The 26,824-nt window shown below is 42.9% G+C and overlaps 1 protein-coding gene across 1 annotated transcript in view; it reads right to left on the minus strand.

The window, feature by feature from the left end:
- Window positions 1–6,186: 6,186 nt before the first annotated feature.
- ttc7a (tetratricopeptide repeat domain 7A) overlaps window positions 6,187–26,824 on the minus strand; it is a 44,774-nt gene continuing 24,136 nt past the window's right edge. Inside the window, exons 16-20 of the mRNA XM_070977589.1 lie at window positions 23,729–23,845; window positions 22,701–22,813; window positions 21,903–22,037; window positions 18,648–18,850; window positions 6,187–7,478 (exon numbers count right to left, since the gene is read on the minus strand). Of these exons, the coding sequence (XP_070833690.1) occupies window positions 7,260–7,478; window positions 18,648–18,850; window positions 21,903–22,037; window positions 22,701–22,813; window positions 23,729–23,845 (787 nt within the window). The 3' untranslated portion in view covers window positions 6,187–7,259. The remainder of the gene's footprint in view (window positions 7,479–18,647; window positions 18,851–21,902; window positions 22,038–22,700; window positions 22,814–23,728; window positions 23,846–26,824) is intronic.

A 26,824-nucleotide genomic window follows, 5' to 3' on the forward strand; every position in this document is an offset into this window, starting at 1 on the left:
TAGTTCTTTCGACGAACCAAACAAATGCGGTCAGTAATAACGAGACACAGAGAACAGCAGCGATAGGAATCACCTGTGCGTGCCACACAGTGGTGGTGTACATTACAGTGAAACAGGGGCTAGCTTCAAAAATAAACACAAACACGCTGCAGATTTGTTATTAGTGTGATCCTGGACAGTGTTTTTCATCATTTATTTATTCAAAGAATGGTTTTGCTGCATGCACTTTGTCAGCACTGCTTCATATTCATAGAGTTAGACACTCACGCCTAAGAGCAGCAGAATGTTGCACTAAGGCCAGTTAGACAGTTGTTGAGGGAGTGGAGAGTTATATTTGTCCATTTTTCCCACCCAGACTTATAAGATCCAAGGATGAATATAAGTACAACGATGATTAAAGCCCACTTCCAAAGATTAATTTGTTGCATTCATTTAGAGAACGAATTATCACCCAGAGCAGCAAATAATACACCAAGGAGTTGTCATAATGCCATTAAGAAGAAGAAGATTCTTTATTGTCACATACAATCAGGTTCAGTACGTGGTGAGATTTTTTTCTCTGCATTTAACCCATCCCTGAGGAGCAGTGGGCAGCCATAGTGCAGCGCCTGGGGAAACAATTATATAGCTGCTTCACATGACTTTGATAAAAGATCTGAACTTATTTTTCAGCTCATTTGGATGTAGCCTCTCAACTAGTCTGTCTACAATCTACAAAGTCTCTTCCCCAGTCATCTTGAATGGGGCAGCATGCTGAATCCTGGCCCCATCCGTGACCTGTATTTCATAACTACAAGCTCCACTTACCTCTTCATCTTTTAAAGCTGTGCTAATCAATATTTTGTGTCAACAATAAATCAAATGACTTGGTGTAATGTGAACAGTGTCATGAACCTGCAAATAATTATCACCTGACTGCAGTTTCCCTCAGCTCAGTAGAATATTTTAGTGTTTTTCAGTTAGTTTTGGTTGTATTGCCTTCAACTTTAAAGTTTTTGTTCAGTCTCACTGCTCTTATCGACCTTGTTTGAAGCTGTAGCATGTAGCTGTTTTTGAATGAAAAATCTCTCATTAAACCCACTGTGTGCTACGCGAACCAACCAGTAATTAGACAAAATTAGCAATTAGCTTTTGAACATAGCGAAATAGTTAGATATTTTTCTCTGGAGTTGGTTAAGACCAAAAAAATGAGCTACAACGAGAATAAATATTTACTTACATCTGTCGGATGACCAGAAATCCAGCTACATGGATGCTAATACTGCTCTGCGTAATGTGGAAGCAATAGCCAACTGTTTGCTAACATGCTTAGCATATTAACTTCATAATGCGGAAATATGTCAGTATTGTGTTTATACTGTAGCTTGTTCCACTGCCCCCTAGCTTATAGAGGTTTGCAATGTGCATTTCATGTTCATCTTATACAGGCAAGAAGAGACAAGCAGGGATTTTGGAATTTGGGAGATACTATTTATAATGAGGCACTGGACCAACTCCTTAACTCATACTGACATCAGTGATGTGTTTTGTCTGGGACAACAGTCAGGCGAGCTGTACAGAACATTATCAGAGCACATCTACTTGGCCGACTTTAATCCCCACCACTCTGTTTTCCTTCAGTTGCAGACACTTAAGAGCTTGAAGAGGTTCAAGAGTCGGGCTCTTATTCCTCCTGTCATTATTCTGGAGACAAAGGAGCGCACACTTCCACCTAGAGAGGAAGACAATCTCATTAACATGGGGCTTTGCATGCAGCCTCTGGAGGGCTAGGGATGTGTATCCACTGCTTGTGAGGAAGATGTAATAGGAGAGATGTAAATGTGTGTGTGTGTGTGTGTGTGTGTGTGTGCGTGTGTGTGTGTGTGTGTGTGTGTGTGTGTGTGTGTGTGTGTGTGTGTGTGTGTGTGTGTGTGTGTGTGTGTGTGATGAACAGCCATTCTGCCTGTGGTCAAGGCATCAAGCCCCCAGTAATCTCTGTCTCTCTCAACCCCCAGCGCCCTTCCTGCCTTCTCATCTCAGTGATCTCCACAGTCCAGCACTGATCTCTGACATATGCCTCATACTGACGACTTAACACCCTGCATCTCCCACAGCCTGTCTCGACCACAGGCACGACCAGGCACCCGCTCTTTCGCTGTCAATCAAGCCCCCCCTCATAGACACACATTGCTTCAAAGGATATACACACAGCTGCACAATGCCATGAATGCAACACGTAGGCATGCACTTGAGATCCTTTGCCTTTTAAAAAAGCACTCACGAGCAAACCTGCAAACATACGCACACATCCACTAATTTCTCAAAGGTTCTATGGCCTCGTAAAGAGATCAAAACTGCTACTTTCAGTATTTAAAATTTATGAAACCTCCACAGAAAGATGAAAGTGGACCTTGCATCAACACTGCTGAGAAAATGATCAGGATGGTAGGCACTGCACAAAGCCTGCCACACCCACTATCTTTTCATCTGTGGGAGTATTTCCTGTCAAGAGTGGGTGAGAGAGCAATTTAAGTGTGATCTAAGATGTGACTTGTGCTGGCACAGTGGAATTACATCATTTAAAGGTCATGAGAACATCTGGTGTTAGGGCAGGTCACACTGGCAGCCCAAACATCAACTTCAGCTTTTGGGAACAGCTTAATGAGATCCAGTCAACATTCAGGAAGCAGTGTAGCACATCAGCGCTGTCTGGAATAAAACTGTGTTTCTGGCAGCTTACAACAGGAGGTGACCCTGCCACTCAGTGGTACAGCTGGGTCAGAGTCAAGGACGTCAAATTAGCAGCTAACTCGGGGCAGCACGCTGAGAAAATGTGACCCTGCTCCAGAATGATGACGGAGGCAGACCACTGAAACTTCCTAAGAATGTGAGGTTACACAAAAATACCCATAATCCAACACTGGTGTGGGACAAATGCCATTATCAGTTGCTGAGTCCCAGCTAAAGGTCGCCAAACAAACAAACTGTCAAACAGAGAAGCCATTGTTCGCTCATTGACATTGTGCTGAACTAAAATGGCCTCCCTGTATCACAGAACCAGCCAGCCTCTGTCTCCCTTTCTCTCTCATGTATAACACGAGCACCTTGAGAAACTCCAGCCAGCAGTAAGAGGGTCAAACACAGAGGTGGCAGGTTCAGAGGTGCTGCTGCCTCGTGTCCCCTTAAAGTCCAGGTCACATTCACTCTCATCACCACATCCCACACTAAGGGTGATGACTAGCCAGCTGAGGAATTTAGCAGGCAGTGTGACACACCAGGAGGGTGACCAGGTATCCTTTTACCCCCCTCAAGCTGCTGACAGACGCATCGGAGCAACATTACGCTTCTATTAAATGACATTTAAAAGTTTAATCAGCTCCAATGGCCAACTGTTAGCGTACAAGGGGGTCATTGTTTAAGTGGGTAATGGTGCTGGCACCGTCGTGGTGTGTGTGGAAGTGGACCAAGAGCGCTGGAGGCCGATCAGGTGAGCTGGAGTGATTGATGGAAGAGAACACACTGTCGGCCAAGCTGCTGTTTACTGTGGTGTTATTAGGCCCGGTGCTCGACAATGTCAACCTCATAGAGGAGCATCAGCGTTTCCAAAACCGAGGCTGATGGCGGTGTGGCAGCAATGTGAGAAGAATTCAATGCATATTTCGTATAATTAAACAGGGCTATCAGCGCTGCTACTGGCTCGCACAGCAAACGACAGCATGCTCAAAAACATGACTTTTTGCCTTTATTTTCTGTTATTCACAGCTGTATGATATTTTATACAATAGAAATACAACAGTATAAATCAGTTTCCTTGCCAAGACTTTGATGAGAAGAATGAAATTTTATATTTATCTGTTAAATATGAAGAAACTAACAGTGTATAACATATTATTGGTGAGCTTTGGAGGTGCTGATAGGTCTATTTTTTACTTTTGTACAGTAAATAGCTGTCATATGTACAGTGGGATTTGCTTGCAAGTCTCACGGCAGCCTGGATGACCTCAATAATGTGTTTACCTACGCCATTATAATAAGCTATATTTGAGCAGCCGCTGGCTGAAGCAGAGAGATGGGAGTTGGTCAGCCTCTCCTCTTTGGCCACTATAAAAAAGACTGAGATGAGACAATCAATCTTCTCATCTAACTCTTTGAGTGATTTCCCAAAATATGGAACTAGTCTTTTAACCTTTCCCACCTGCACAAATTACATTGGTGGATTTTGTGATGATGCATTTGTATTAGAGCCTATATCAATGAATGTAGGTAAAGTAAGTCCATAAAATGACTGTGGAAAACCATGGAGGATTTTTACTGTAGAATCTTTGGAAAGTGCTCAGGTCATGTCAGAGCATTAAGCTTTAAAACCAAGAGACACTTGTTTGCCAAAGTAATTTTGATAGTAAACTGTATTAACTTGTCACCTCCAGGCAATCTCTGCAGCATTTTGAATACATTCTTTTGTCAACATGTGCTCTGAACTCCGCTGCAGCACATTTGCCCCTTGGGGGTGAACTAGGTATACGTCTACTGTCAGTCATTCCATTTATGAGACTTTGGAACCGTGGCTGATCCTCATAACCTCCATCACACCCCTCACCCATCAGTGGCTCCTTGTTTGGACATCACAATGATGGTTTATGGTTTCCTTCTTGGCGCCCTGCACTGGCACCACCCAGCCCGTGCCCTCCATTTGCCCCTGCATGGTTGGCATCACACACACACACACACGCACGCACGCACGCACACACACACACACACACACACACAGACACACACCTCACCAAACATCAGTTCCTCGCCAGTTGTCAGTTATTTGTTTGTTACTCATCACTTACAGATCCAATATGGCTGTGACTTATTTCATGATGATGTGTATGTGTGTCTAAGCTAATCATAAATGTACAGTAGGTGCGTCTGAACACTTGATACCCATTGCTCCCCACCACCCCACCCTCATATCACCCATGTAGACTGTCTTTTGATGCTCAGGTGTAGAAGTGAGAGCGTAACCAGAGCGACATGGCCCGGTGCTCTGACATCACAATGACGCACAAACAATAAGATCTTATGCATTGTGCTCATTGATCCCAGGTGTATATGCTGTATACAAATCTGCATGTGTGCGTGTGGTGACAGTCAGTCCCGTGAATAGAGCTTCATCTGCCCGTTGTCATTCTGAGAGGCTTTGCAGCAGGCCGCTTCCTCCATTAATCTATCTCCTTTTACCAGAGCTGTCAAGACCAAGGCATGTGTGTGTGTGTGTGTGTGTGTGTGTGTGTGTGTGTGCGTGCGAGTGTGTACTTAAGCATGTGCACTGTACCACACAATGTGTTCATGTGCCCTTCATTGTGTATGTGTACTTGTGCATGTGTGAGCACACCATGTAATATTTCACTCCTTACCCACAGGGATTAGACCATTCATCTCCCGAAGCCCCTGTGTAGGTGTCACACACAGTGCTAATGAGGAGAGGATGGAACGAGGGAGAGCCGGCGAGCGAGGAGGGAAAAAGTAAAAATAGATTTTATGCATGGCAGAGAAGAGGCGACAGTGATCGATAATTCCTGTGCGAGAATCAAAGTATTGATTAAGGAGGGATTTTCATGCTGGGAGTGATGGGGACGTGGGTGATTGTGGACTTTTAAAAAAAGGCATACATGGCATGGATTAGTGCTTGTAGCCCTGCAGCGAAGGAGGGTTAAGAAATGGAGGTTTTGCTGAGAGCAAAGACAGGGACTCTTCCCATAACACAAATCAATTTACACCAGCCTGAGACATTGATTATAGCTGGCTCATACCTCACATGGCAACAGCAGACATCAAACAGACACTGTCAAGCCTGTAAAACCACACAACGGGGGCATTATCTGCCTCTCGCTGTGTGTGTGTGTGTGTGTGTGTGTGTGTATCTCTTGTCTGTGTATGTGTGTGTTGTTCAGCAGACCAGATATCTCTCCTCTTCCCCAGTTACTCAAACAAGGGGATGGCTGCTAGGCAACCAAGCCACATCACATCACATCAGGCAAGGCGGGAGAGAGCGAGCGACATAGAGAGATAGAGAAGGAGAGAGAGAGAGAGATAGGAGGAGGAGGAGGAGGGAGTTTGGAGGCAGAAAACTGTGCTGGCAGTATTACATAAGCCGGCAGCCCAGTCCCACTGCTCACATTAATGTGGTTAGGCACTCGGAAGTGATGTCCATTAGTCACAAGTGACAAGGCAGGTGAAGACGCGGCATCCAGCAGTGATTTTTAAAAGCCATTGTTGTTTATAATGGAGAGCATTACGAACAGATGAGTCAAAAAAAAAAAACACAAAAAACAGAAAAACAAGACACACAGATGAGTCAACGACTGTACCGTACAAGCAAAACAGACAGAACAGGGACTGTTAACGGCCCAGAGGGGTGGTTTAAGACAAACGCACATGAACATAGGCACACACATACATAATAATGACATATGGAGTGATATGCAAAGGTCCCTGCTGGATGATATTTGAGCTCTCATTTGAAGATGAGAGGGTGGGGATGTTTGTGTGTACATAAAAGCTGCGTCGATCAACATGATAATCAAAAATACATCAAAGGCTAAGATGAAGATGAAGTGGAGCTGCTGCTGTGAATGACAGCCTATACATCACCAATGCATCTGCATTTCCCCACATAACAACACACATTCTATCTCAAGATGTAACCAGCACATCTCTGCCATCTATGAAACATTAAAGTGATACCCAATGGTTGTGATTATTAAAGATATTATTCATCATTTGTCAGTAATTGCAAAAGAGCTATTACCTCTGTACTTATTCCTCCACAGGAGATGTATATTGTTACAGCACTTACATTATAACATTATTTTCTCTATAAAGCACTCTTGTTGCTTTTCTGCACAAACAGCACTGATATCCAATGTTAATCTCACTGTTTTCATGTAAATGTCATTTTTCATCTGATGACTAACTAACTTATTAAGAATGGATGGTAAGAATTCTCAAATTTGAAGACATTTAGACATTTGAGATTTGGTGTAATTGAGTGAGTGACAATGAAAAAGTAATCTGTACATGTCTTGTTATTGACAATGTACCTGTTAAAGGAATACTACACATTTTGGGAAATTTCTTGCTGAAAGTCAGATGAAAAGAGTTATACCACATTCTTATTTAAGGAACATTTTCCACTCAGCATTGCTTTTCAGTGTATCTACATCTATGTATAATTATCCAGCAACAGGCCACTTACAGGCCTGAAACCTGACCCAAACCTCCATCCCAGCCCTTCAAAGCTCCCTGGGGATGATGGTGAAGGGCCGGATGGGGCAGGAAGCCTCCAGATCCAGGGCTGTCAGGAAGCAGTCTGGGGCCTGGCTGGAGTTCCGAGACTGCAGGGCCTCACCCAGGCCGCTCCACGCCTCGTGAGAGGTGCTGTGGACTTGAACTGCATCACGCAAGACCTTCTCGCCAAGGTGGAAACGCCCAGTTTTCACCAGCAGACGGCCCTGAATGGACAGGGGGATAAAAGAGAAGGGAAAAATAAGAAATGAAGTCTGAGTATATGTGTGTGTCTGTGTGTGTGAATGTATATTCTATTGTTCGGCTCATCAAGTCTTGTTAAATTTCAGTTAATTCAAAGTACTGATGGAAAAAAAAAAGCCGATTTCTCCTGCTAACAACCAAAAGAAGTACATATCCCAGAGGAGTCTATTGCTGAAAACATCCAACATAATTAAACACACAGAAGTTTAGCTGGAACAAAGTTTTTTTGGTTTCAGAGAAAATCTGCTTGCTGAATTTGTTGTGCTAAAACTGAACACTTCTGAGGGACGTCGAAGACTATGGCATGCATTTTCACATTACTGAATGGTGTTCAGTACCTTGTCCCTAATATTTTTCCATGCTAAATATCTACCATTAAAACACTTTTTATGGCATGATAAGATCAAGTAAGCAGATGGTGGCTTTTTACAAAAAATCCAAATCTTGGATTATAATGCCTGCTGTCCTGTGGACTAGTTCAGTATGAGAAAAAAAAAACAGCAACAACCAACTGTACTACACTTGACTAGAGTCATATTCAACTGGGATTGTACAACTGAAGGGAGAAAATCCACAAATCGTGAGATTAGGAGCAGCCCTCTGCTGAAAGATGATGCAGTATTTTAGGAATTGGACGCCCAGATACACGCTCATGAGAGCTGATGCTGTGTTTAACCTGCTTGGGTCAGTGGAGGGGACCATTTAAGTTCAATCAAGTTATGTCCACTTTAACTCACTGCTGATGATTTGCCAAACCCTCACTTCTTAGACTGGTAAACTGTGTTTTTCTTTTAACCAGGGAACGGTCTCAGATAATGTAATGGCAGAATGAAAATCAACTTACAGAGACAGCAATCCTGATGAAGTAGCTAATTCATTATGCTGCACCCTCTTTTGTCTGTCAAATTTATTGTTGCATTGTAATCCTGTTGGCAAAATGTGAGATTTGAGATGCAGCTGCCAAAAAGCAATACATTTACAGGAAGTAGAAGCAGAAAATCCAACCCAGAAGATGAACAAGCATGAACATGGATGTCCTGGAACAGACATGTAGCTTCCTGCAGTTTGGGCTGTAATTTTACTTTTACTCAGGCTCGTTGCCCTGTTTGACCTATTTTTTTTGCAATGTTTCCAAATCTTAAATTAACTTGGTGAGAACAGTGTTATCATAACCAAAATTATACATTTATAACTAAGACAACTTTATTGGAGTTACCATAATTTGTATTTCTCCTCTCTATCAGAGGCTAGAACACTGCGTCAAGCTAACACAATGCTACCTGACCAGTCTGTCCAACACAAAAAGACTAAACTGATAGTGAACATCCCATGCTCAAGAGATGGAGCGTTACTGGGATTAGTAAATGCAATGTAATAGTTGAATTTCAAATTGTAATCCCTTACACCACTAATTAGGTTTAGGGTCTACTAATCTACTAAATGAGAAAGAATGGTTAGTCGTAAAAGGTTTACACAGTTTGTGCTAAATTGTCCAAAACATTCAAAGACATTGGTATGTTCCTTTAAAGAACATGTTATTCCAAAGGCTTGATTGAGTGGCGTGCTGGACAACTGCTGCCCAGAGCTCTGCCAGGAAGAGGTGGGTATGCATGCAATATCCACACTCACTGGTTTTACATTGCATGAATGTATAGACTGTATGTGTGCATGTGTGTGGCACAAAAAGCCGAGGAAGAATGAGAAGTACGTAACTGGCATTTCACATACAGTGGATGGATATTTAATCTGAATAAAATGCTTGTTAAAGCCGACAGTAAGCTGTCAGGGTGTGTGTAAAAAAGAACATATGTGAGAAAGAGGGGGATATAATGCATGATATCAGTTGTCACAATGTTAAAGGTCAAGCAGAACTTTGTGTGAGGGTGTTCTGTCTCTTCATAGCTCAGCTCAGTTGGGGAGCGGTGTGTTTGAGATCCCAGAAAAAAAGGTTGTCACGCAACTGACCAACAGCGTGGAGTCTCCGACACAAACACACTGCACGCAAATATACAAGCGAGTGTCACATGCGCGCTCAAGGTGACAACAGGCACTTTGTACAATATCATTCCCCCCTTACGTTGACTATCTGTTACACCCAAGCATGCATGCACGCACACAGGCACACTCTCAGCTGGCCTCAGGTCAGACAGACAAGTCTTGTTATGAAGTCTCTGCTCACAAGCTCCAGATTAATTGGGCTGAAATTCACATAGCTGTCTAGGGGCTCTGATGCAACTTTCAATAAAAGCACACACACACACACACACACACACACACACACACACACACACACACACACACACACACACACACACACAGAAGGAGAGACACAGGCACGCAAAAACACACACACACACACACACACACACACACTTTCTCTCTTCCTTCTCCTTTTCGTCACTGCTGCTGTGAGGAAAACACAGAGGAAGATTGAAACTCTTGGGTATGGATGTACACAGGGTTACAAGCTTGTGTATGTGTATGCGCACCCTAATGAGTGTGTGTATTCACAACCTCTTCTCCTTCCAAGGTGTTCAAATACTGACGCACAAGGTACCCTTTAGCATGTATGAGACATCAACAGTGACTTTTGCTGTCACATGGGACACGACCAGCCATTTCCTGGCATATCAAAGTCTCATGTCTTACCCATCCATCCACTCCGACCTGCTCTGACTGTCTAATTTTACTGCAGATGAGTTTACATGAGAGTTAGCAGAAAGCCAGATGTGTCTCTTACAGACGCTGAAGGCTACCTTGTGTGTCTGTATGAGGCGCCGAGGGGGGTGACAAAACGTCGGTATTTTATGACCCAGGAATGAGAACAGTCTGGTATGCATGCATGAGTGGACGTGGGTGTATGCTCCAGGTGCATGATGTATTCGTTGCCAATGGTTTGGCCACTAGCTTCCGCATCTTACCGTCTGTACTCCTGTCTCCAGACTCACGGGGGTTACATTGTTCAAACGTTTCAAGCATAAACACACTGGACTTAGACACACACACGCACACACGCACACGCACACACACACACACACACACACACACACACACACACACACACACACACACACACACACACACACACACACACACACACACACACACCATGACTGACACTGTGCCATGTGTGCCACATGTCAGTTTTGCTGGTAGCCATGGAAAAGTTGATCCTTCCAGGTCAGCAGCTCAATCAAATAAACACTACTCTATGCTGTGGGCTGATGTAAACACAGGAGAGACTGAGCATGACAACCTGAGGAAAGCACACACAGTGGAACACACACACACTGGCCAACGGTTGTACGTAAAACTTAAAGAAAGACCTCAACAATTTAAGAAATAAACGTTTGTTTTGCTTTTGTTAGTGAGATGACAGTAACGACTGAGCTGGTTCTGGGACGTGGTTAGCCTAGCTTAGCAGGGTGAAACAGCTGGCTTGGTTCAGTGTAAAATAATAAGAATACCAAACCATCTCTAGTTGTTTTAATGACCTTAAGAGTTTCAAGGCATAAGCTCGATTTATCATTTTACAACAGGGTTGCATAAATGCCAGTCGTAGTAACATTATGCTACTCAAAAAAAAGTATGTTTTTTTATGGTGGATGAATCGAGGTGTCTCACAGCCAGAGGAAAAAAGCTACTCTATTTCTTGACAAACAAGGGTTTATCCATCGGCTCAGAGCAGTACTCTTGTGCTGCCAGACAGCACAGACAGTGCACGTAGAGGTTTTGGTCTCTGTAGGCATGGTGCCAAACCTGAGAACCTTCAGGCCTGGTCACACCAGCATTAAATGGTTATATTCAGCAGCAGCAACCATCGTTAAGAGCTTTTCATGGCGGTGAAGAAAGCCAGAGCATGTCCTGGCTGGCTATAAACGCTCTGCGGCTAGCTGTTATTAAGAAGAAGCTCCAGTATTTAACATTAAACTGATGTTTGTTATCAGCTTTAGAGGTTTTGTTAAGTTTCTTTTATTCTTTATTTGGTCATGCTTGCTGTTTCCCCCTGCCTCCAGTCTTTATGCTAAGCTAGGCTAATAACATCCTGATTTCAGGTTGGTACAAAACCCACAGACATCAGATTGACACTGATCTTCTCACTCTTGGGAAGAAAGCAAGGCTGTATTTCCCAAAATGTTGAACTCTACATTTAAGTTAAAGACAGAGAGGCATCAGAGAAAAACAAACGAGATAGAGGCAAAATGAGAAAGACTGGCATCAATCAGAGAACGTTACAATAAGGAACAAAATGTCTGAGGGAGAAGGAGAGTGAGCAGATAGGAAAGGAAGTGAGCGAGCAAATGTGTGTTCAAGAACATTTAGATTGCTACCAAGTGTTTCTGGCATTACACTGATAAAGCTGGTATCTATTGGTTTTGCTTTAATTACTCCAAGCCATCTGTCTCCAGTTTTACCTCAGCTGATCCCATCGAGCTTGGCAGCGCAGGTTCGTTTCTTGTCGTGCCATTAAAGCACAACTGAACCGAGCTGAGCCAAACTGAGCGAGTGGGCAGTGGTGTTTCCATCCATCTTTCAAGCTAAATTTAAGGAAACTTTTGAGACGCTGCAAACAATACACAGCATTTAATCAAGTGTATTTCCATCAGCTAGATTGAACAGAATGAAAAAAGCTTCCTGAATGTCACAAACAAACACACCCAACTGAGATCTGATTATAGGATTGATTAGCATTGGGGAAATGAGTTTTTGTTCTTTGGCGTCAGCTGATATTACTCATATTTCATGACAAAAGAGTACTTTGTAATATTCTAACTTACCAACAGCTAAGCAGCCACCACAGAGATTTATTTATGGGAATATTATTTATTGGTTAACTTCTTTATTACCAAAAACTTTTTCTGCCTCAAGTGAGAATTCAAACTTTTCATTACATCATAGTTTGTATAGAACTAGGATGCAAAGCCACACACTGATTAAAAGCTGCAGTATACATAGGCTTTAAACAAATGTGTGACTGGATGTGGCTCCAAACTCAACATGGCAGATACTGAGACTGCTGCTTAGCTTGATACATACTTCATGACATAAACACAAAATCAATCTGTGACAAAATGGTCATATGAGTCAGTTACCAGTAAAAAAACAGCACATAAATGAACATCTTCTAGACAGTGTGGAGACAGCTGAACTCTAAATTTAGACGTGCAATCTGCTGTTGTCAGCCATGCTGCCTACAGAGCTTGACTGACCAGACCAACCGGAGAATAAGAAATAAGATATGAACAGTTACATTTATGTACAAGGTTATAAAATTGCTGTGCAGTTTTGGCGTAGACATGGTTCAGTGTGTGCATCACACAGTTCAGGTCCATATGGTCCATAATAATGCAATATGGCAGTCAGGGGGTAAGTTATGTCAGCGAACTTGTAACCCAAGTCTGCTAAAAGCCTGTAGGCTGACATCTACTACACACATACACACAGAGTAACCCAGTGGCCTAATGCCCTGCCACTGAACCAGGAAGAGAGCCTGTACCTGAACCTTTAATCCCATCAGTGGTTAAGTCTGGGCAGGCAGGAAGAGTCTCCTGTATTTACCTTGGTCACATTGGCTTGAACTTTCCTTACTGAGTAATCCCTTAATATACAGTTTCATTTCCCCTTAAAGTAATAGTTCACCATTTGGGGAAGTATGCTTATTCGTGTAGTTGTCTGGAGATGGATCAGAAGATTGACACCACTCTCCTGTGTGTCACTAAAGTACAAAGATACAGCCAGCAGTTGATTAGCTTAGCTTAGCATAAAGACTGAAGCAGGGAAACAGCTGGTTCTGCACCAGATACAATGTGTTAATTCAACTTCTTTAGAGGTGTTGGTAGGCATATGAAGCAGGATGAAGGTGGTCTAGATGTTTACCCCTGTTTCCAGTCTCTATGCTAAGCTGACCAAACCATTTTCTGGCTGTAGATTTGTATTCAGTGTACGACGAGTCAATATTATAAAATAGCTTTCTGCAAGAAAGGGCATAAGCACATTCTCCCAAATTTGAAACTATCTCCTAGAGTAGAGTGGAAAAATCATCTTGTTCCATCTGTCTGACAGTATCATATACATATATATTTATATATTTATTCTGCTTTAGCTTGTTCCAAACTTTCAGTGAAGATATGCAATGTTTACACTGAGAGAATAGCAAATAGTATGTGTACCTAATCCTACGGTGTGTTTGAACATGTAAGGATAAAGAAACAGCACATATGGTGCGTCTACAATCAATTCCCGCTTTACAGAGTACATTCTCACCTCTCCACAGATCGGAGCAGATGTATAAAAATAACAGTATAAAAGTCAACATGGCACACACACATAATTGCATGTGCACACTCACATGGGAAGATAGCAACAGGAAGGGAGAGAAAGAAGGAAAGGGAGGAAGGAGCCATAGAGGAAAAGGAAGAAAGCAAGGAAGAGAGTGTGACTGAGTGAGAAAGAGCTAAACTGAGAACAATGAATAAAGAGAGGGAGATGGAGAGAAAAAACATTGATGTGTCAAAGAAAAAGGAAAAAATAAGAGAGCCCAGATGAGCCATACATAGCAACGGAGGCACCAGCCAACTCCCAACTGTCTCTCTGATGAGGCCCCCCCATTTTTTTCTTCCTCTCTCTTCCTCACACACACACACACTCTCTCTCCTTCTCTCTCTGGTTATCAGAGGTCTTGCTCAATAGAATATATTTCCCTGGTTGCTAGGCAATCCCATAAAGCGGTAAGAACGTGCAAAGTGTTATAAATAATGTATTTGCATTATCTAATCAGCTGACAACCACCACCCCCATCCACAGAGAGAGAGAGCGAGAGAGAGAGAGAGAGAGAGAAAGACAGAGAGAGAAAGAGAAAGAGAGAGAGATAGAGAGAGAGATGGGGGGCATTTGATAATTGGAACGCAATTAATTCAATGTGCACAAGTCCGCGTCCTTGAGAGTATGCATGCATATGTGAAGCCGTGTATGAATATGGTTGTGTTGGAGATGAGGAAATGTAAAGTATGTGTGTTAAGGGTGTGTGTATGTGTGGATGTGTGTGTTTGCAGCTGACTCAGAGCAGGCTGGGCTACAGAACAGGAGGGATGAGATGTGGAGGATGTAGGGAGTGGGTCAGATTCATTTCATACCATCGCCGGAAGCAAGGCTGGGCTGTGTTTCAGTATCAGCTACCCATCAGAGCACACACACCCACACACACCCATGCACTGCATGCCACACGTACACACACACACACACAAACACACACACAAATCAACCAAACACTTACCATAATGAGGTGAGAGGCACAGACAGATAAATGTGTAAAAGCTGACATGGCTAATAGCGTGACAGATGAGCAAAAGAGATGCTTAGGTTTAGCCTGTGGACTGGACACACACACACACGCACGCACGCACGCACGCACGCACACACACACACAGCATACCATAGTCTTATACTGGTTTCCCTCACTACCACACCCTCATCCATCCAAAAATACTCTGAAACCAGCAGCTGACCAGAGCTATGAGTCACTGTCTCATCACTAGACCCCCCCCCACACACACACACACACTCAAAAACCATGTCGACATGGTTGATGCTAATATGTAGAGGTGGAGTGAGTGAAGAGTTGTGTGGTGAATGAGGGAAAATGGTCGTGGTGTGTTGATATGAACGACACCGCAGGGGCTGCTGAGCTTCTGTATGGCTTCCAGTCATGGGTTTCCCTTACGCACATTTCCCTTTCCTCATCGACTGTGGCCACTGTGGAGAAAATTACAACTTCATTGTACTCTAGTTGGCTTATGTGAAGCTACTGTGTGCAATGATGCCTTAAACCTCCAAAAAAGCCCTTTTACTTTGTTGCTTATCTGCTCTTATAAGAGTTCATTTATGAGAGGAAAACAGCAGTTGTATAGATCAAAAGGCATAGTAATACTGTCTGTGTAGCAGTATATAAGAATACAATGCTGTTGTGGTTTCACGGTCAGGCAGCTACTGATACTGATTAATGTAGCTACATGTTTTGTCTTTTCAGACAAGAAAAGAAAACTACATGTATAAAAATAAACGTTAAGTTATGCTAAAGTCATAAAGTCAAAATCATGAAAAAGGGTAAAATATGACTTAGTAATCAAATGCTGAGACTTTTGCTGGATATCATACCCCTCTTGCTCTCCGTCCCTATATATTTCCTCTCTGCAGCATCACCATAAGCTGTCCCATAAAGGCAAAAGCATACAAAAAAATGTGAATAAAAGGTACCTTTCTAAAGCTGTGGAGGCTTCATACTGATGATACTGCCTCATAATGATACTGTGTCTATAAAAAACTAATCCACAAAGAGAATCGGAAGAACATCACTGTGAAGCTACAGTAGGAGTACGTCGTCTTTTATGTGTTGCCCTAATAACACAGAAAAAGCTGAAAAAGATCTTAAGGACATTCAAGGAAAGTACAGTATGTACTTTTGCAGAATAATAGCTCAAGTGTAAGAATATCAACCAAGAATATCATCAGAATTCCCCTTAAGGCAGAGCAGAATAAATGGGCCACCGGCACACAAAGTGTCCACAGCAGATACAGTATAAAAATAAATGCATGAAGTAGAGCCACAGAGTAGCAGCAACTGTAGGTTGTATCCTGGCAGGCTGTTGCAAGCCAGAAAAATGGGCAGCGCTCCAAATAAAATGTCCCACACAGTGTCCCACTTAGGCTCCATCACAATGCAAGCATGCAGCTATCTACTGCGCTGCTCCATTAGCATGTCTACTATATTGCATAATCCACAACATATAGTGTTCTACATAGCAGCGGTTTGTATTTGGTCTATTAGTGTCTAATACAACATGTCTTTTAATCCAAGCACATACACACAGTTAAAAATGCACAAATAGTCCACATGTGTGCCAAATCAATGGAGGACGGCACAAACACAATCATGCCGAACACACACACACACACACATACACACACACACACACACACACACACACACACACACACACACACACACACACACACACACACACACACACACACACTTTCAGACTGAGAACACATCTGCCCTGTAAGAGACCCAGAGTAGGACACTGCCAGCTGGCTTTGATTCTACTTTTCACCCCCTGGGATTGGTTCTCCCACAGGCCAAATATGGAAGAGACGCGTACCTCTGCCTACCCCAGTGGGACTGCACTGCACTGCACACACACAAACACAGCTAAACACAGCACTCTCACTAAAGTGCACACTAGGAGCAAAAGCATTAGCCTTATGTGGTCACAAGGTAGCTTGTGCTTAAGTCAAAGAGATATCAACCAGCACATCTATGGTCACTATGGAGACCAGAGACATTGTGTGTGAGCGCGTGTCGGACAGTGTGAGTCTTGGATTTGAGGAATATCCCTCTCTGGTCCTTTCACCATGACAACAGAGAAGGTTCAAAGGTCAGAGCAGCTATGAGTTAATCCAGTGGATCATCTGGAAGACAGACTGAGCGAGGAAGTGGGTGGAAGTGGGCGAGAGAGAATCTTTATAGTGCGGAAGTGAGAGAGAGAGGATCTGCTCAGATGAGAAAAATGTGGGGGAGTGATCAGCAGAGAGAAAACAAGTCTTTGAGCAGTATTTGTCATTTGTTGGTTATGGAGCAAAGTTTGTTTGTTTCTGTGTTCTGAAATTTGAAGTTTGCCCCACAACAAATGAACACATCTCAGAATATGACTGAGCTATAACAATCCTGACACTGACACAGTGCAGCACTGGACATGGGAGAAAAATGGTAATGATTATGAGCAGCTGCCATTGCTGCTCCCTGCTTGCGAGCTAATATTAGCAGCTAGCAGCAAGCTAGCCTAATTATTTCTGTTGGATTAAACAAAAAACATACACCAGTGTGTGAGTGCAAGAGGCTAAGCAAGTGCACAGGCTTTAAAATAAAGAGGGATCTGCTCAGCTCTACCAGCACACCTGGTTCATCCTAATGAGGTATTGATTAGATATTGATTAAACATGCCAGGATACACGAATGCTGTGATGAAGAATCACAGATAATTCCCCTGATATTGACTGTTGAATCCTTTCAGAGAATCTTTATGGTTAATTTTTAAACTTGTTTATTTTGCATCATTCAGTTCAAAGGGGGGTGGGGGGGGTGGCGTTGTGGTATTTTTGTCAACAAATGAAAATTCTGAGTGGGAATATTTTTTTATTGAAATTAATAAATTTTAAAACAATATCTTTACCAGGACATTAACCGTTTACTTAGCTGCAGGCCTGCATGGTTAGTATGTGTGTTTTTTATGTGTGCGTGCCTTTGTGTCTTCAATGTCTTCAATAATATATTTCAGATTTAATATCTGGGTGTGTGAGGGTATGTGTGCTTGTGTGAGTGTGTGTAATCCGGCAGATCTGAATTTCTGCAAATACATTTAGAAGAAAATGAGTGTGTGCATGTGAATTTTGTGTCTCAGCACATGTATGCAGTACACACCAAGTTATAGCATTGTAATGTCAGACCAGTGTGGTAACACCACTTCTTTTTTTTTTTTATTGTATCAGAGCAAAGTATTACTCCCTAACACATAACAGTGGAAGGCCATCAATTTCCAAAACATCAGATTTTAACCTGCTGAGATGCAATGACATGGCATGTAAAGACAAAGAGCATGACATAACCGTGAAACTACATGTTCTTAGCCAACTGGCTGTGTGTGTGTGTGTGCGTGCGCAGGTTACATGGAGCTGATTTGCAGAATTGAATTCGGTCTAATTTAATTTAGAGGGTTTAAGAACATCATTTGTGTGCATTCCTGTGTGTGAGTCAGTACACGGCTGCGTGTGTGAGTCTGACTTCATGCTGAAGTTCTTGCGTAACATACAGTGCAATGTAATTTAGTGAACTCAAGTAAAACATCTAAAATGAGTGCATGGATGTGTGTGTGTAGTTATAAGCTAGGGTGCATACATGAGTGTGTGCACATGTTCAGCTCGCATCTTACGTCAGTGGTAATTTAATAGACTCAAATAAAGCATTTAAAATGTATTAGTGTATTCATGCATGTTGTGCGTGTGTGCATGTGTGTGTTACAATGTTACATTAATTCTAATCAAATTTAGCAGCCTCTAAAGCTTTCACTGTCTCTCACCATGTGCACGAGTATGCGCTCTCCTGTGGGATGGATGGCCAGGGCCTCGTCATACAGGCCTTTGGCTTCATCCAGTTGGCCCCGCAGCTCGGCCAGGCGGCCCCGCTGCAGCAGCACCGAGTATGAGTTGGGGAAGAGTGAGTTGGCCTCGGCGATGCAGAACTGGGCCTCCTTTGGCCGACCGTCCACCATGAACAACTCCCCTGAAGGAAGAGATGGAGAAAGGGGAGAGAGTGAAAGAGGTGAGAGATGAGCAGCAGGGAGTTAGAATGGAGGTAAAAGAGAGGAAGAAAAGAGAGGGTAGGTACAGGAGGGGGAAAGGAGGAGAGAGCCATGCAGGGAGGGTGGAGAAAATTTAAAAGAGCAAAGAAGGAGAGGTTCAAGGGAGTTCAAGGAAGGAACAAGGTAAGAAAATGAGAGATGAAAGAGAGATGAAGAGAGGAAAGGAGGCATATGCACTAATCCCATCAGAAATGTGAGACTGCTAGAGATGAATTAACTGTGAGCTCAGCAGCATCATGTTAAAATGTAAACCGTGCAGCACTCAAATTCAACTGCACAAACACTATACTTAGATAAACCAACACACATACACAAACACACACGCACACACACACTGATGGCGTGAAAGAGATAGTGGGGGCAATGTAGTGCCTGGGAAGTCATGAAAGTCTTGCCTAAATATGGCCATCGCATACTAAAGCAGCCTGTCTCCTTTCTTTGCTGCTGCTGGGAAGATGAGGACAAACCCCAGACATACACACTCACACACACACTCACAGGATCACGCCTACAAGCACATCATTGTCCAATAAGACTTGGACACAGAGCTGACCAGAGGGTCCCGCCCCTGAGGCTGGAGCAGACCAATATCTGGACGGGATGTAGACCCAGTGAGCTGTCAGTCATCCTCATGGGTGGACATCCAGACAAGCCCTGAGAAAGAAACTCTTCAGCTCTAAACACTGACAGCACTGTGTGTGTGTGTGTGTGTGTGTGTGTGTTACAGAGAGAGATAGTGAACTGTGTTGTGCAAATATATTCTACACGCCGTCTGCTCCTGAGCGCTGTGTGAACCCATGTGTGTGTTTGGTAGCCGATGTTTTGTTTGTTTACCTGTGTCTCATGGATGCACAGATGGGAAATACTTAGTGCATCCATGCTACCTCTGTGAGATAAAAAGCGCCATTTTCCCAGCCTTGGGGTTCCTTTTCATAGCTTCACTTCAGGGAAAAAGCATTCAGTGAATCTGCGGTTATGTAAGACCCTTTCCTGGTCCTCACCTGAGCTCTCAGAAAAAAACCATTAGATCAGTGCATGCATGTATACAGTCCATTTATGTGTTTGCAGGTATGTGTGTGTGTGTGTTTGCAAGGTTACATACAGCTCAGTGTATCCATTTTAAAGAGGCCTCTGTGTGTGTTTTTTCCTATGTGCCTGACAAGGATGTTAGTTTGAGAGAGGAAGTGACCGATGAGAAGAGGAATGCTGGGAAGGAGAGAGGGGGGATCGGGGGTACAACTGGCTCAGCCTTGAGTTAGGAGGCACGCCCCTGCTCTCACACACACACATAGCTTAGTCCATATCAGCAGCAAGCATGTTCTATATTCTCAGCAGAGGAATAGCATAGTTCAAAGGTTGGACATAGAAAATACCCTTCAAATTACAGTAGGCCACAGGGGATGTGACCCCCCGGCCCCTCCACCCATCCCTCCTGTACTGTAACACACTGGTATGCTAGTTGCATCACTGCCTTCACTTGGCTGCTGTATGGATTCCCATTGCCGTTCTCATGCCTCATGCACTCCAGCTGAGTAGATGGATGGAGTGTTGTTTGTGCGGAGCATCTCTCTACTCCTCTCGCTTCATTTCAATGCTCTCCTGTGAACTTTCACAGGCCGACTGAGGCTGAAGGGGTGGAAGTAATAGCAGTATGCATCACTTCCATTCTGCCCTTAATAGCACAGTGGCCCCATGTTTGCAGGTACAGCGTGCACTGCTGCATAAGGCATGCAGTCTTCAGTGGGAATGAAATGGTTTTACCCACTAAATTGTTAAAAAAGGCCTTGTTTACTGTTGTTTGTGAAGGCAGATATAACAGAAAATGGCTGCAGTAATCGCATTAAATTATGTAGTTTTATATAATAAGAAGGTTACAAATGTATCATCTCTGGCAGAAATTGCTTTGTGCATCTATATCCCCAGTGTTACGACAGGGCTTTCCAGCCTTTCATAAATATAGGCAAAGTAAATTTCTGTGACTGCAGTGCTCAAAATGTGACAAGTGAATAAACAACATCTCACTCCCCAGAGAGGTTGAAATTCAACTGAGCTTGTAAGCAGGTCAGTAAGCTGCATAAGACAGTCAGGCTGCAGAGCTTTCACAGTAGCATCTGCATAGCACAGCCTGTGGAGTTTCATTCAAAAGTTGCCATCAGATATTTAGATTTTTGTTCTAGTTTGAGCTGGATTTGTCTGATTAGGTCATTACTGATAGGACACTGTTGAGGTTTCCATCCCTGCAGAGGACGTAACTGTCTGGATATATCTGACCAATACAGTATGCTTAACTACAAGTTTCTGCGGTCTAAGTAGAGATCCTTGAGGTACGCCACATGTTCCCTTTCTAGCTGAAATAGAGTCACTGCTTTCAAATCAGAAGCAGTGTGAATAAAGTAAAATGTCAAATCAGATGTTTGTATACAGTACTAACATGGCAAACTAAAGTGTGTTTATTATACTTGCTAAAAATCAGTATATTAACATTGTGAGCACGTCTGTGTGCTGGATTAGCATTCAGCTCAAAGCATCACTCTGCTTAAGCACAGCCTCATACAGCTGCTACCATGGCTACAGACTCCTAGTCTTGTGAGATATTCATTGCAGTAGTCTTTTGAATAAAAACCAGAGAACTAGAAAGCTTTAATTGACTAAAATCAATGTTGTGTCCATTTTGCACTTGGCAATGGGATTATTATTCATAAAGCTTAATAACACAGGGAAACACAAAACCATGGAATCTGATTACTGTCGATCCCCGCTTTTCAAATAAACATTTCCTCATAGCCTCTTTTTTTCAGCTTAGACTCAATAAATACTGTGCATGGCCAGAGTTTCTCCCTGCAAATTAGCTCTGTGATTGTGATTGCGTGGGAGCTGGTTGACCTGCAACCCAAAGAGTGGAAAGAGACAGAAAATCTAAGAGATTCCAATGTTTTAAAAATTGTGCTGTCATTGTGTGTGCTTTTGTCATACCAGCCTGCAACCAAATGCGTTCCAGGGTGGCCCAGATATAGGTGGGTCCATGGCGACGGCTGGAGCTGATGTCCGACACCTCAGAGAGTGCCGCCTCCAGACGAGACGCTGCAACTGACGACGGGCTCAGCGAACCTGTGATGGGAAGTGAAGAGATAAGAAATAGCAAGCAGTTGAAAATTATTGTAAGCAAAAGCAGGAAACTACATCCCGGTTAGCAGTGTGATTGCACTTTAACACAATGAAAACTAATGTGTACTAATACAAATAACTAATATGTTATAGATAATACATGGAAACAGCCCAAATATGTAGTAAAAAAAATATCAATTCAATTTAAAACCCTTCAAAAATGACAAGGCTGACCATGAAAGAGAGATGACATGTTCATTTCCACTCAGAAAATAACACAAGACAGAGGAGAGTCATGCTGAGAAAAACAAACATTCATTCTCTTTTTAATTTCAGAACAATAGATTTCCTGTGACTGAATGGCGAGTGAACAGACCCCCAATCCTGCCAGAAACGCATGTGTGGAGGTGAGTCAGATCATTGATATTTAAACAGCACATCTGCTCCCCCGAACTGGGTCGCAGACAGGCAAACATAGTTTTAATCCACAATAGGTCAAATGCCGGGGGATTTGGCTGACCTACACATTCACCTTTCTCCCTGGTATTTACCCAACACCAGAGAAAAAGGAGGATGTGTTTAACTTAAAATAATGGATTCAGCATGTTGCTGTCCAAATATGTACAGTGGCCGTCCCTTATTGCATAGACTTTAACCAGAGCAGACCAGTGGAGGCGTCCTGGAAGTCAGGCAGGGTGAGGTGGATGGAGGGTTTCCTGGCTCCAGGGCTGACCTCTGACCTCTCAGCCATCGGTATACTGCTGCTGTCATCTGTCTCACTGCAGCACACATGCACACACCAATGAAGACACGTACCGTGCAGAACAAACATAATACAATATACTGTATATACTGAGCTCAGAATTCTGAGGTTATTCACATCAAACTATTCTTTGACAAGCTATTAATGTGTGTGTGTGTGTGTGTGTGTGTGTGTGTGTGTGTGTGTGTGTGTGTGTGTGTGTGGCACTGGCACTGATGACCAGTGCTATAGAGCAAATTTGTAAGACCACAAGAGCATATATAGAGGAGAGCATCAGCAGAAATTGGAGTAATGTTCTCGAATTTGTTGCACCGTTTTGAATTTGATTGATCGTAAAACTACACGACAGTTCAAGTCCAAATGTTTTTGAGTCTTGATTCAAAAACGTGTCTGAATTGTTCTGTGTGACCAAAGAGCTTCTATCACTACCCCCTTCAGTACTTAATACACTGATTCTGTGCATTGTAACGAAGAAAGAGTATAAGCTGCCTGCTTTGTTGAAAAGAAAATCAATGCTTTCTGTTAAGCCTTAATAAATGGAATCTTATACTTGGTCTGGTCAAGAAAACCCTGTTTAAATCATGACAGCATGTTGACATTATATATTTAGACTACCTTTAGAGCTCCTGTTACTATGATGAATAATAGAACACTTTACTCCATATCAGTTTTGCTGCATATCAGTTTTTCATGTGAAGGCTCAATATCTCAAAACTGCTCACATCGCAGACAGAACCGTATAATTCCATGGTCACAGTGTATCAGAAATGCATGAGTGCATGAATACACACACACACGAACACAATATAGGTAATCAATACCGTAGCAGCAAAAGATTTGCCCTCCCAGCTTCATCATGCACAGCAGTGAGGTACCACACAATCTGTAGTCCATGAAAAGCAAAGGAGCACAAACGCATGCACACGCTCACCTGGAGCGGCTAACATCATAGCGGCTTTGCCAGTGTTGCAGCATTTCTTCACAGGTCTGCAGAGCTGCAGCCGGACCAAAGAGGGCCTCTTCAAGCTTCACCTTTGTGAACAAGAGACTGGGACAGAAAACACACACACATTATTATCTTTGTTTAATCTTATAATGCATTAAATTGGGTCAAAAAGAGTATTTGTTGCTTTTGTACCTGTAAGGAAATTGAACTGTAAACTGAGCAAATTAACCTGAAGGGATATGAAGTTGGACCCAAACCAGTCAAACCTGTTCTTATTGTTGCCACGTTCTCATACAAGATGTCTGAGAGAGATTATGTTTACTTGAAGCTTGAAAAAAAGTCTGCATTGAAGTGAGGTTGCTGAGAGTCTGTTGTGCACTTGTTTGTGCCTGATGTCACTGTTTTGGTCACCTTAGGAGGATGCTGGGGAGCAGGGGGAGGATGAGGACAGGAATTATTTCATATGTTTATTCTGCAATTTAGAAGCTACAAAATTCCAACAAACAGTAAGCACAATTGGAGATTTGCCAGTTTGTCAGTGTCTACTACTGAAGAAATGCATCCAACCTTCACAGTGCTCTGTGGAAGAGCACTGGGAACTAGCAGATATCAGCTAGCTTACAGTTGTTTATTTGGTTCTACATACTGTACATGTAGACTGTTATGTCCATGTACACTAAATGTTTGCACTTCAACAGTAGCTGAGTAAGTGCTTCGAATCCATCAACATCTCACTGATGCATGCAGACTGAGGCGCACATGGATCAATAGAAACAGAGAGGAGGTAAAGATAGTCATCAACAACAAGCTCTCAGTGTGTGTGTGTGTGTGTGTGTGTGTGTGTGTGTGTGTGTGTGTGTGTGTGTGTGTGTGTGTGTGTGTGTGTGTGTGTGTGTGGTTCGGTGTGTTGAGAGGTTGATGAGGAGAGGCCATAGAGTGTTTCCGCTCGGCCCTTTTAGTTGAAGACAACTGGTTAAGTGATGTGGGAGTCTCTGATGAGAATGAGAGAATGTGTGTGTGTGCGTGTGTGTGTGTGTGTGTGTGTGTGTGTGTGTGTGTGTGTGTGTGTTTGTGTGTGTGTGTGCAGTAATTGCCAGAAGGGGCTCTCAGAGGATGCAGTCTGTGATGAACATCACTCATCCATGGGTGTGAGGAGAGAGAGAGAGTGAGAGAGACAGAGAGACTATGGTGTTCACCACATCTGACTCCCGCCTGCCTAGCTGTCCACCACCTCCCTGCTGTTGAAGGCTCCTCCAGTTATTCTGTTCTCTCCTGTCAGGGGGGCGCAGAAGGAAGGAGAAAGGGAAGGATGAAAAATGGATGGATGGGAAGGAGGGAGGGTGAGGATCAATAGCAGAACGAGACGAGCTTGTGTCAGGGGAGAAAACTCTCGGTGAAATGCGCCTCGTTACAGGCTCACGGGTCGGTGGATGCATGGTGAGAGGGTGTGTGTATGTGTGTGTGCGCAGGGTGTAAGGAGAAGATGGAGGGATAATGGAGAAGGAAAAAAATGAAAGTATATGTGTGTGGGAGGAAGGGGGTTGGATTTTCTGATGTGTGGATGACAAGTGCTGCTGAGGGACATTGTGTTAAGGATACGCCTGCCAGTAAGGGTCCACCAGAGTGTGTGTGTGTGTGTGTGTGTGTGTGTGTGATTGTGTGCATCTCTAGGCTCCCCATTACCAGTGTGGCAAAGCGCTTAGAAGCACTGTGATGGTGTAAACCCATCCCAGTGTTGAAATGTGCTGAGAAAGTGAAACGTGTATGTGTGGAGGTGTGTATCATGCGCACAAAGAACTGACTTCTCTTCTCGTGTACCCTCGATATACAACCTGACGGACCACCTAAACTGAGCTTACTGCAAATTAATTATTCTAATAATTTGTTCTGATAATGGCACAGTCTTACTTACAAAAAACTTACTGTGTATGTGTGTCTGTCATTGCTTCAGTCTTTTTTTTCTGGTGTTTCACATTAAAAGTCTACAAAAGTTCCCCGTTGTTTCAGTCATGGATGGCCAAAACATTGGAACAGCTTGGAAATTTAAGTCGCAGGCAATCCCAACACAACTGTGGTTGCATATGCACACTACTTTCTTTCTACTTTCTACTTTCTACTTTCTTCACTTTAAAGCCTAATACCAGCAAAGAAGAATGTGTGGAGCATGCAGACAGATTTGAACATGTATTAACAGCAAACAGAGAAGAGAAGGAGACATCTTACGGTTAGTATTACTAAATTTAACATTGAAAACCTGCCAGGAGAGAGATGCATTGTGTGCTTTAAGCTGCTGGGACACTTTAAAGGTGAAATATTTGGGCAGAAAGTGTTACAAAGAGCTGCAAAGTTGGAGGAGTTACGTTGGGTGCACCTGTCCCATTCATTTTCCTCATAGATACTATGAGACTCTTCTGAGGCTTAGATCACCATGAAACTCTTCTGGTTAAATCATCAGTTCTCAAGTTTAATTACTGTGTTCAGAACATCCAGTTACCAAGCTTAAAATTCTGTCACATCTGCTGCTAAAGATTATTCTGTTGAGAAAACTGATTTTATAATCTGTATCTTAAATTAGTTTACTTTTAATGCTCTGTCTTTCTATGTTGTTTCATTGTTGAAGAATATTGCTGAAAGAAACTGAAATGGGAATATAGAACTGAGAAAATTATGAATAAAGCTTTAATGTAAGCCTATTTCAACTAAAGCCCTTATTCTCATAGTAAGGCTGGCCACTATTTGAGAATTTCCACATTCTTGTTTGTAATTAAGTCAAATATTTACACAGCCATGAGTCTTTATAAAATGAGCTCACTGTGTACATTACAGAAAGCAATATGAACCTGATCTACGCCAACCAAGGGTAGAGTAATTTCCACCTTGTTATTCACCACTCAATCACAGCCAGTGTGCTTCCCTCGCAGCTTCAGAAAAGATAGATTTCATCAAGATTACAGCACTCAAAACTACACATCAGATTACAAAGGCTGTCATTTCAGGGCTCCTGGGAATGAGCCTGTTGTGTGCAAAGCGTAGTGTTTGAGGACGGATGGCAGCGTGCAGTGTAGCTCAGTGTAAATGCAG

Source organism: Chaetodon trifascialis, chromosome 13 (assembly GCF_039877785.1).
Source record: "Chaetodon trifascialis isolate fChaTrf1 chromosome 13, fChaTrf1.hap1, whole genome shotgun sequence".
NCBI classification, from domain to species: Eukaryota; Metazoa; Chordata; class Actinopteri; order Chaetodontiformes; family Chaetodontidae; genus Chaetodon; species Chaetodon trifascialis.